The 12630-nt window shown below is 38.4% G+C and overlaps 1 protein-coding gene across 1 annotated transcript in view; it reads left to right on the top strand.

Moving 5' to 3' along the window:
- MTMR8 (myotubularin related protein 8) overlaps nt 1-12630 on the top strand; it is a 111589-nt gene that overhangs the window by 60473 nt on the left and 38486 nt on the right. The window contains exon 12 of the mRNA XM_001097351.4: nt 1302-1430. Within this exon, the coding sequence (XP_001097351.1) occupies nt 1302-1430 (129 nt within the window). The remainder of the gene's footprint in view (nt 1-1301; nt 1431-12630) is intronic.

The following is a 12630-nucleotide window of genomic DNA, read 5'->3' as shown; positions in this document are numbered from 1 at the left end:
GTATTTTAGGTAAAGAGTTTGGAACAGTGTTTGAACACATAGTAAATACTCAACAAATTAGTTACTTTACCAACGGAATTTTTTTTTCTGTTATAAACCAACAGCAAATGAGAAAGATGGATATACAGAGCCTTTGGCCTCACTGGAATGCTCTGACAATTGTAAAAGTTACAAGACCACAATTTTAGGTCTTACTGCTTATATCACTCTTCATTTCTCCTTTAGCTTCCTTTGACATGGTGTGTGTGCAAATGACCTTCTCATGAATGGTTATACAGCAGCTCTCTTTGGGAACCAGTGGATCTCATGTATTTTGAGGTGTTAACTAAGGGACTTGCTTACTGGTTAAGCAGGCTCCCCATGGTCTCAACTAAAGTATAAGAATCAGTTCTGTAATATAAATGCCATAGTCTTTAGTTGCCCACCTGGGATAGCTCATGAACATTTTCTAGTATAAATTTCCAATTGTCTTTCACTATGTTAAACCTTCTGAAGGGAGGAGAAGCTGGCTTTAAGTAAAATGAAAAATAGAAGAGCCACAAATTCACCCCGTAGAACCTATCTCTTAACTTACCAGACTTTTAAAAGCAATTCCAGAATTTTAAAACCAGAAAAGTCATTAGTTCATAAAATCCTTGATTTGGAAGATAACTTAGAGGTCACATTTAACAGTGAGGAAATAGGCCCAGAAAAAAACTCGGGATTTTCTTAAGATCACACAGCTGTTCCACACAGAGACTGGACTTAGAATCTCCTGTTCTCCAATATGGAACTCTTTCTAGCCTCTCATTTATTTTAAAGATGGATAAATTGAAGCCCAGATAATTTGTTACTCCATCAACACTTTTTTTTTTTTTTTTTTTTGAGACGGAGTCTCACGCTGTTGCCCAGGCTGGAGTGCAGTGAGTGGCGCGATCTCGGCTCACTGCAAGCTCCGCCTCCCGGGTTCCCGCCATTCTCCTGCCTCAGCCTCCTGAGTAGCTGGGACTACAGGCGCCCGCCACCGCGCCCGGCTAATTTTTTGTATTTTTAGTAGAGACGGGGTTTCACTGTGGTCTCGATCTCCTGACCTTGTGATCCGCCCGCCTCGGCCTCCCAAAGTGCTGGGATTACAGGCTTGAGCCACCGCGCCCGGCCCATCAACACTTTTTATCTACTTATTTTTCTTCTGTCATATCCTGTCCTCCTTTCTTGAGTTGGGTTACTTGTTAGTAAAATTTGCTGCTTATCAGTTCAACAGGACTATTGAGATTACTTGCTTACTGCTTTTAATTTTTTGGCTTGTTTTTCTTTTCTAACAGAGTCTATGAGAAAACACATTCTGTGTGGCCTTTCTTGGTTCAGAGGAAACCAGACTTCAGGAACCCTCTCTATAAAGGCTTCACTATGTATGGGGTACTCAATCCTAGTACTGTGCCCTACAACATTAAGTAAGTTCTTAAGTTTTTCCCTCCTTTCTTATAGCAGGTCCCAGGGTCTCAGCTTCCTTGCTTCTCCTTAGATAGCTGCCATCATCTGTACAAGCCTGGCTATGGAGTAGGATACTCTGTCCTCATATCACCCATACCTTGCTGCTTCTGAAAACAAGAGCCCAATTCCTTTTGGTTTTCAGGGCTTTGCTGTTACCTGCTTAGGGAAATAGATAAGAAATTGTAGTTGATTTGTAGGAATACAGCCAGTCAAGATAACATTTGTTTGATTCATTTACTCTTCCTCTGTATCTTCTACTTTTCTGTCCCTTACCCAATAAAGAAAAGAAAAATAAAGGAAACCAGGAGAGTGCTGGTAATGTTTGTTATATTTTTCCAAAGCTTCTGCAGGCTGAAGCACTCACAAAGAGTGCAAAGCAGACATTAATATATTTATTAGCTCTAATAGCTCATTTTGTGGATTCTTTAGGATTTTGTAAATGTAAGATCATGTCATCTCTGAATAGAGAGTTTTATTTATTCAGTTGCAATTTGGATGTCTTTTATTTCCTTGCCTAATTGCTCTGGCTAGAACTTCCAGTACAGTGTTGGGTAAAAGTAGTGAAAAGAGGCACCTGTGTCCTGTTCCTGATTTTTTTTTAGGGGGAAAGCTTTCAGTCTTTCACTATTGAGTATTGATGTTAGCTGTAGGTTTTTCACAAATTTCCTTTTTCATGTTTCGGATGTTCTCTTCTGTTTCCAGTTGAGTGCTCATTGTATTTTTTTTTTTTTTTGCTATTATTATATTTTAAATTTTAATTGACACAATAATTGTACTACATATGGGATATAGAGTGATTATGCTGTATTTGCCTTTGTGTGCCCGGCTTATTTCGTTTAACATAATTTCTCCAAGCTCATCTGTGTTGCTGTGAATGACAGCTTTTCTTTCTTTTATATTGCTAAAATAATATTTCCTCGTGTGTATATATCACATTCTCCTTCTCAATCCATCCGTTTATGAACATTTAGGTTGATTTCATATCTTGGCTATTGTGAATAGTGCTGCAATAAACATGGGAGTGCACATACCTCTTCGACACAATGACTTCATTTTCTTTGGATATATACTCAGTAGTGGGATTGCCAGATAGATCATAGGGCAGTTCTATTTTTATATTTTTAGGAAGTCCATAATGTTTTTCATAATGAATGTATGATTTACATTTCCACTGATAGTATGTGAGCATTCCCTTTTTTCCACATCTTTGTCAGCGCTTGATATGTTTTGTCTTTTTGTGAATAGCCATTCAAACTTGGCGAAATGATATCTCATTGTGGTTTTGATTTGCATTTTCATAATGATTGGTGATGTTGCATTTTTTTCATATACCTATTGGCCATTTGTCTTCTTTTGATAAGTATCTATTCAGATCTTTTGCCCATTCTAAAATCAGATTGTTTGCTTTGCTATTTAGTTGAGTTTCTTATATATTCTGGTTATTAATCCTTTTTAGAAGGATAGTTTGCAAATATTTTCTTCCATTCTGTGGGTTGTCTCTTCACTTTGTTGATTGTTTCCTTTACTGTGCAGCAGAAGCTTTTTAGTTTGATGTAATCCCATTTGTCTACTTTTGCTTTTGTTACCTGTGCTTTTAGAGTCATAGCCAAAAAATCGTTGCCTACTCCAATATTATGAAGTGTTTTCCCTATGTTTTCTTCTAGTAGTTTCATAGCTTTCAGTCTTTCATTTAAGTTTTTAATCCATTTTGAGTTGATATTTGTATGTGATGAGAGATATGTACCTAGTTCCTTTCTTCTGCATATGGGTATCCTTTTTTTTTTTTTCCAACACCATTTACTGAAGACTGTACTTTCCCCAATGTTTGTTCTTCACACCTTTGCCTGTATATGCATTTGTTTTTCTAGGGTATCTATTCCATTGGTCTATGTGTCTATTTTTAGATCAGTACCATGCTATTTTGCTTACTATAGCTTTGTAATACATTTTGAAATCAGATAGTGTGATATCTTCAGCTTTCTTTCTTTCTTCCCCCCCGCCCCCCCACACGTTTGCATCAGCTATTCGGGATCTTTTGTGGTTCCATACGAATTTTAGGATTGTTTTTTCTATTTCTGTGAAGAATGCCATTGATATTCTCATTAGGGATTACATTGAATCTGTAGATCACTTTGGATAGTGTAGACACTTTAACAATATTAATTCTTCCAGTCCATGAAGATGGGATATCCTTCTGTTTATTTGTGTCCTCTTCAATTTTCTCCACCAATGTTTTATAGTTTTCAGTGTGAAGATCTTTCACCTCCTCTGTTAAACTTATTCCTAGGTATATGTTTTTTGTAACTATTGTAAGTGGGATTGTTTTCATGATTTCTTTTTCGGATAGTTTACTATTGATGTATAAAAATACTGCTGATTTTTGTATCTTGCAACTTTACTGAATTTGTTTATTAGCTCTAGCAGTTTTTTGGTGGAGTCTTTTGGGTTTTCTGTATACGGTGAACCCTTAAACAACACGGATTTGAAATGTGTGAGTCCATTTATATGTGGATTTTCTTCCACCTCTGCAACCACTGAGTCAGCAAGACAACCCTTCTTTTTCCTCTTCCTCCGCCTACTCAACGCAAAGATGACAAAGATGTAGATGTTTATGATGATCTACATTCACTTAATTAATAGTAGATGTATTTTCTCTTTCTTATGATTTTCTTAATATTTTTTTCTTTAGCTTAACTTATAAGAATACACTATATAATACATATAACATACAAAATAGGTGTTAATCAATGATTTATGTTATTGATCAGGCTTCTGGTCAACAGTGGGCTACCAGTAGTTAAGTTTATTGGTAAGTGAGAACTTATACATTGATTTTCCAGTGTGCAAGGGTCTGACAATTCTAACACTGGTATTGTTTGAGGGTCAACTGTATGCACTCATGTCATCTGCAACCAGGGATAGTTTAACTGCCTTTCCAATTTGGATAACTTTCATTTCTTTTTCTTACCTAATTGCTGTGGCTAGGAATTCAAATGCTGAGTAGAACAGAAGTGGTAAAAGTAGGCATTGTTGTCTTGTTCCTGATCTTAAGGAAAAGCTTCCAACTTTTCCCTGTTCAATATGGTGTTAGCTGTGGGTTTGTCATATATGACTTTTATTTGTAGTGAGGTACATACTTTCTATACATAATATGTTGTTTTTATCATGAAGGGATATTGAATTTTGTCAAATGCCTTTTCTTCATCTATTGAAATGATCACATGGTTTTTGTCCTTCATTCCATTTAGTGTTCTGTGTCACATTTATTGATTGGCATATGTTGAGCCATTCTTGCATCCCTGGGATGAGTTCCACTTGATCATAGTGAATAATCTTTTTAATGTGCTGTTGAATTCTGTTTGATAGTATTTTGTTGATGATTTTTGCATTTGTGTTCATCAGGGATATTCTTTTTCAATTGTGTCCTTGCCAGGCTTTGCTATCAGGGTAATGCTGTCCTTATAAAATGAGTTTAGAAATATTGTCTCCTCTTCAATTGCGTCAACTAATTTGAGGAAAATTGGTATTCGTTCTTTAAATGTTTGATAGAATTCAGCAGTGAAGCCATCGAGTCCTGGGCTTTTCTTTGATGGGAGATTTTTATTACTGTTTCGATTTCATTACTCACTATTGGTCTGTTCAGATTTTCTATTTCTTCTTTTTTTTCTGTAGAAAACTTATTTTTTCTTTTTTTTTTTTTATTATACGTTAAGTTCTAGGGTACGTGTGCACAACGTGCAGGTTTGTTACATATGTATACAGGTGCCATGTTGGTGTGCTGCACCCATTAACTCATCAATTGCATTAGGTATATCTCCTAATGCTATCCCTCCCCCCTCCCCCCACCCCATGACAGGCTCCAGTGTGTGATGTTCCCCTTCCTGTGTCCAAGTGTTCTCATTGTTCAATTCCCACCTATGAGTGACAACATGCGGTGTTTGGTTTATTGTCCTTGCAATAGTTTGCTCAGAATGATGGTTTCCAGTTTCATCCATGTCCCTACAAGGACACAAACTCATCCTTTTTTATGGCTGCATAGTATTCCATGGTGTGTATGTGCCACATTTTCTTAATCCAGTCAATCATTGATGGACATTTGGGTTGGTTCCAAGTCTTTGCTATCGTGAACAGTGCTGCAGTAAACATACGTGTGCATGAGTCTTTATAGCAGCACGATTTATAATCATTTGGGTATATGCCCAGTAATGGGGTGGCTGGATCCAATGGTATTTCTAGTTCTAGATCCTTGAGGAATCACCACACTGTCTTCCACAATGGTTGAACTAGTTTACAGTCCCACTGACAGTGTAAAACTGTTCCTATTTCTCCACATCCTCTCCAGCACCTGTTGTTTCCTGACTTTTTAATGATCGCCATTCTAACTGGTGTGAGATGGTATCTCATTGTGGTTTTGATTTGCATTTCTCTGATGACCAGTGATGATGAGCATTTCTTCATGTGTGTGTTGGCTGCATAAATGTCTTTTGAGAAATGTCTCTTCATATCCTTTGCCCACTTTCTGATGGGGTTGTTGTCCTTTACATCCCTTGTAAGTTGGATTCCTAGGTATTTTATTATCTTTGAAAGTTGTATATGACCAGGAATTTAGCCATTTTTTATAGGTTATCTGGGTTTTCTGGCATTGAATTGTTCCTGTTACTATCTTGTGATGCTTTTTATTTCTGTGTCATCAATTGTAGTATCTCTCTTTTTTTAAATCTGATTTTATTTGAGTCTTCTCTGTTTTTTCTTAGGTCAGCTAAAGGCATCTCAATTTTATCTTTTCAAAAAAACTACTCTTTGTTTCATTGATCTATTTTAAGTCTCTCTTTTCTTTTCTTTTTTTTTTTTTTTTTGCGACAGGGTCCGGCTCTGTCACCCAGGCTGCAGTGCAATGGCACAATCATGTTTGACTGCAGCCTTGACCTCCTGGGCTCAGGTGATCCTCCTGCCTCAGCCCCCCTGAGTATCTGGGACTACAGGTGCATGCCACCACATCTGGCTAGTTTTTTAATTTCTTTGTAGAGTTGGGGGTCTCACTATGTTGTCCAGGCTGGTCTTGAACTCCTGGCCTCAAGCAGTCCTCCCTCTTGGCCTCCCAAAGTGCTGGGATTACAAGTGTGAGCCACCAGGTCCGTCCTCTTTCTTCTCTTCTCTTTTCTTTATTTTCTTTCTTTCTTGAGATAGGATCTCACTCTGTTGACCAAGCTGGAATACAGTAATGCAATCATAGCTCATTGTAGCCTCAAAATCCTGAGCTCACATGATCCTCCTGCTTCAGCTTCCCAAGTGGCTGGGACTACTGGTACATGCAACCACACCTGGCTAATCTTAATTTTTTGTAGAGATGGGGTCTTGCTTTGTTGCCCAGGCTGGTGTAAACTCCTGGCTTCAAGTGATCCTTCCACTTTGGCCTCCCCAAAAGTGCTGGAATTATAGGCATGAGCTACTGTGCCTGGGCTCTTTCATTTATTTCTACTCTTTATTATTTCTTTGCTTTTACTAGTTATAGGTTTACTTGGGTTTTAAAATGTTTAATTCCTTTGGTGCATTGTTAGGTTTTTATTTGTGATCTTTTTTCGTTTTCAATGTAGACATTTATTGGTATAATATTTCCTTTTAGAACTGCATTAGCTGTGTCCCAAGAATTTTGGTATGTTGTATTTCAATTTTCATTTCTCTCAAGAAATTTTTAAACTTCCTTTTAATGTCTTCATTGACCTGTTGGTGATATAAGAGCACGTTGTTTAATTTTCATGTATTTGTGAATTTTCAGAAGTTTCTGTTGTTACTGATTTCTAGTTTTACACCATTCTGGTAAAAAAATATACTGGAAATTATTTTGATTTTCTTAAATTTGTTAAGGCTTGTTCTACAGGCTACCTGTAGAACAGGTAGATCTGTCCTAGAGAAAGTTTCATGTTCTGTTGAGAAGAGTGTTTATTCTGCAAACATTTGGTCAAATATGCTGTAAATGTTTGCTAGGTTCATTTGATTTAGTGTGTCATTTAAGTGTGATGTTTCTTTATTTTCTGTCTGGATGATCTGTCCATTGCCGAAAGTGACATGCTGAAGTCTCCTTATATTATTTTATTGCAGTCTATTCCCTTAGATCTATAATAATTGCTTCATTTATTTGGGTACTCTGGTTTTAGGTGTATACATATTAAAAATTTTCGTATCATCTTGTCGAAATAACTCCTTTGCATTATATAATGACCTTCTTTTCTCTTTTTATAGCTTTTGCCTTAAAGTCTATTTTATCTGTTATGATTATAGCTACTCCTGCTCTTTCTTGGTTTCCATTTGCATGGAATATCACTTTCCATCTCTTCACTTTCAGTGTGCATGTCACTCTGGGCAGGTACCCCCTGGAATTGGTATGCCTGGCTGATAAGTATGTAGGCAGCAGAGGTCTGCCAGTTTGGGGCGGGGCTCCATGGAAGCAACATTTCTGGCTGGTATACCATTGTCACATGGGGGCCAAATCACCATCTTGGGGCAGGGGCACCTGGAAGCAATATGCCTGGCTAGTGAGTGCACGGGGTTGCACATGGACAGTGAACCTGGCTGGTGAGTGTGCTGACTGCGCACATCACTGGGCAGTACTCAGTTTCTTTACTGGGCAAGATTACCTATTCCTCTAGGGACAGAGTACCACTTGCCTTTGTGCTGGAGCAGTGGACCTAGACTCTGAGAGGCTAGGGTTGGTTGCTGCAGTCACCAAAATGTGCAAGACAGAGCCTTTCCTAGGCAGCTTGTTCTCAGAGGATAGAGTGCTGTGACAGCTTGGCTGGGGAATGGTGCACCACCATTAAGGTGGTGTAATGGCAGTGCAGCTTCAGCAATGAAAAGATGCAGTTATTGCTGGCTCCTGGAGCAGGATACACGCTAGCTGTGGCTCTGGTTTCAAGACGGCACTGTATAGCTGCAGCTTGGGTTATGGTGAGAGAAAGATGTACAGTGAGTAATGAAATTGAAACCATAATAGAAAGTCTCCAATCAAAGAAAAGCCCAGGACTCGATGGCCTCACTGCTGAATTCTACCAAACATTTAAAGAACGAATACCAATTCTTCTCAAACTAGTCAACAAAATTGAAGAGGAGACAGTACCTCCAAACTCATTCTATAAAAACAGCATACCCTAATACAAAAACCAGACAAGGACATAACAGTAAAAGGAATATCCCCGGCCAATACCCCTGATGAACACGAACGCAAAAGTCCTCAACAAAATACTTGCAAACAGGGCCTAGTCATGGTGGCTCACACCTGTAATCCCATTACTTTGGGAGGCTAATGTGGAGGATCACTTGAGCCCAGGAGTTTGAGACCAGTCTGGGCAACATAGTGAGACCTCATCTCTACAAAAAAATAAATAAAAATAAAAAAATGAGGCAGGAGTATGGCTGAAGCCTAGGAGATCAAGGTTGCAGTGAGGTATGATTGCACCACTGTGCTCCCACCTGGGTCACAGAGCAAGACCCTGCCTCAAAAAAAAAAAAAAAAAAAAAAAATACTAACAGAATTCAACAGCACATTAAAAAGATGATTCACTATGATCAAGTGGAATTCATCCCAGGGATACAAGAATGGCTCAACATGTGCAAATCAATAAATGTGATACAGAATGCTGTGGAATGGAGGACAAAACCATATGATCATTTCAACAGGTAAAGAAAGAGTAGTTGACAAAATTTAATATCTCTTCATGATAAAAACTTAGCAAATTATATATGGAAAATATGTACCTCAGTACAATAAAGGCCATATATGACAAACCCACAGGTAACAACAGGGAAAAATTTAAAGCTTACCTACTTGGAGTTTATTGAGCTTTGTAGTTATCTAGATTCATCAAATTTGTGACATACTCTCTCATTATGTCTTGGAATATTCTTTCCCTCCTTTCTATCACTCTTATCCTTTTAGGACTCTCTCTATGCACTTATTGGTCTGCTTAATAATCTTCTACAGGCCCCTGAGGCTCTTGTCATCATTTTTCTTTCTGTCTCACAGACAGGGTAACCCCAGTGGACCTATCTTCAGGTTCATTAATTCATTCTTTTACCTGCTGAAATCTGTTGTTTAACTATTCTAGTGAGTTTTTCATTTCAATTATTGTACTTGTCATATCCAAAATTTCTGTTTTGTTTTGTTTTTATTATTTCTGTCTCTTTATTGATGCTATCTATTTGGTGAGATACTATTCTCCAGGTTTCCCTTAGTTGTTTTTCTATGGTTTCCTTTAGCTGTTTGAGCATATTTAAAACAGTTGATTTAAATTTGTTGACTAGCTAGTATCTGGGTTTTCTCATAAACAGTTTCTATTAATTGTTTCTCTTATGAATGGGGCATATGTTTTTGTTTTTTTTTTCTTAATGCCTCATGATTTTTTTTGTTGTTATTGTTGAAAACTAGGTAGTTTCAATATTATAATGTAGTGGAAATCAGATTTTTACCTCTCTATAGGGTTTTTTGTTGCGCCTTTTGTTGTGGGTTGTAATTGTTAGTTTCGTAGTTTTTCTAAACTATGTTTTTAAAGACTGTGTTATTTGCCACATGTAGTCAGTGAATTCTCTGTCAGTTAGCTTAGTTCTCAGATAGTGATTTCACAGAGATTTCCTTAAATTCCAGAAAAATAACAATAGTTATTCTAGCCTTTGCAGGTTGGCTTTTTGTTGATGTATTATCTTCAATGCTTAGCTGGGCCACTTGTATCTTAGCCATGTCCTGCTTCTGTGGAGCCTAAAAGTAAGCCACAGGTGAAAGCTTAGGGTCTCCTCACATATTTTCTGAGAATAGGTCCAGCCCTTGGCATGTGTCTGACCTCCTACATTCCCTGGTATTTGCAAGAGCTTTCCAGAGCAATTTTTTTTCTTATGTATCTGCTTCCCCAGCCTTTTTCTTCCCAGGCTTTTTATTCTGTCTGCTGCTTGCTCCATCTATTATCCCTTGCCTCAGGTGGCTGTGGCTAGTATATTTGCCTTTAAGCGCTTTCAACAAATATCATGAAAAAGGCCACTCCAGCTCTGAGAAAGTTCCAAGATGGACAAAATAAAGTCAAGGTCCTGAGCCTATACCTTAGGGATCTACCAGGCAGGCCAAAATATATAACCATAGTTTTCTGAGATCAAGATTTATATTGCTTCCCTTGCAGCAGCAAGCCACATCAGTAATGTAGTCTACCATCTCCAAGGCCGTCACTAAGCTGGGGAATAGGGGATGGCAGAGAGGGAAGTCGACATGTTGTAGCACCCTCTTACCAAAATTTATTAGTCTCTTTTTTTAACTAAGTATTTTCCTGGTTTTTGTAGTTGGTGTAAGTTTATTTAAATTAGATTCTAGAATTTGAAAATGTTTATTCTTACAGTTTCTTCCTGCTTAATTATTGCTTTCATGGAGGTATGGAGTTCCCTACTCCACCATTTTTGGTGTTATCACCAGTGATAGGTATTTTTCATTGCCACCAATTATTCTTTTTAGCTTTGAGTATTCCAAATGGGAACTTCGCAGTGAAGTGAAGGTATTTTACATGTACTTATTGACAACTGTAGTGCCAGAAATTCTGCATTTCCTTAAGATATAAAAACCAGATTTAGGCTGGGCGTGGTGGCTCATGCCTGTAATCCCAGCACTTTGGAAGGCCTGAGGTCTGGAGTTCGAGACCAGCCTGACCAGTATGGTGAAACCCCGTCTCTACTAAAAATACAAAAATAACCCCAGCTACGTGGGAGGCTGAGGCTGGAGAATTGCTTGAACCCAGGAGACGGAGGTTGCAGTGAGCCAAGATCGCGCCACTGCACTCCAGGCTGGGTGATAGAGGGAGACTCCATCTCAGAAAAACAAACAAAACAAAACAAAAAAACAGATTTAGGGGAAGATGGAGTCAACATATTTTTCCTACTCCCCCCACTAAGTAAAACTAAAGCCCATGGACATTATGAAACAAATATTAACCCATCATGAAAAATTCAGAGTAGAAGGCAGATTGGCTAGAGTCCACATGACCTAAGGAACAACACGATGGTGAGTTTCTTGGGTTTTCTTTTTGCCTCATATAACCCAGACTTGGAGATAAAGAAGCTGACAACCCAGAAATAACATGGGAACAGAAAAAAAACCACAAATAGAAGTCATCTCTTTCTAGCCAAAGGACCAGAAAAGAGCCTAGTAAGACAGAAAACTTGAGAAAATAACTGCTCTGTGTCAAACACTACAGAAAACACTATGGCTCTACTTAGTCAGAAAAGGCCATGTCAGGAGTCTAGATTTCTGGCCTCATCGAGCTATCACAAAATACCCAAATGGCCCCCTGCCAGGGTGGTGTCAGAAAAGGCCAAGTGAGGAGTTGGAATTTAAATCCCTAAAAGAGACACTTCTGTCCCTGAGGTGTCAGTGGAGACCATATGGAAAGTCTGGACTTCCACTAAGTGGTAATCCCTCCCCACTTGGATATGATCAGAAGAAGCCTAGTGGAGAGTCTGGACTTTCACCTAGCATTAATATGGCCATGCCCTGTGTTGTCATTGGAGGTCACATGGGGAAAAGCAATGAGCCACTTTTATCCAATGCAGCTAGGGTGTTATTAGCATAGACCAAGTGGGAAGCCTGAATCCCCACTTCTACCCAGTGGTACTATGGGGCATCTCCCCAACTTAAGTGTCAGTGGAAACTAAATGGAGAACCTTGACTTATATTCCCACCTGGCAATAATGAGGAGGCACTCCTCCTTCTTTATTGTCTCCTGCCAAAACAGTGTTATAGTAAGCCTGCTAAAACAGCAGATCTAAATGCAATCCAGAGTCTCGTCACAAAATTCCCCAAATATTTAGGTTTCAGTTGAAAATCAGTCATCAGACCAAGAACAAGGAAACTATCAACTTGAATGAAAAAAGGTAGTCAATGGATGCCATCATTATGATGCCTCAAGAAACAATTGCAAACATGATTGAAACAAATGAAAAAAGTCTCAGCAAAGAAATTCGAGATATAAAGGAGAACCAAATGAAAATTATTCAAATGAATAATATAGAAATGAAGAAAACTAAATGGATCAGCTCAACAGGAGAGTGGAAGGGAAAGAGGAACAAATACATGAGCTCGAGATATAAAAATAGATACTACGGGGGGGGGGCGGAGCACGATGGCCGAATAGG

This window comes from Macaca mulatta, chromosome X, assembly GCF_049350105.2.
Source record: "Macaca mulatta isolate MMU2019108-1 chromosome X, T2T-MMU8v2.0, whole genome shotgun sequence".
Classification (NCBI taxonomy): Eukaryota; Metazoa; Chordata; class Mammalia; order Primates; family Cercopithecidae; genus Macaca; species Macaca mulatta.
Note: the sequence above shows the minus strand (reverse complement) of the source record. Positions and strands in the feature narration are given on the sequence as shown.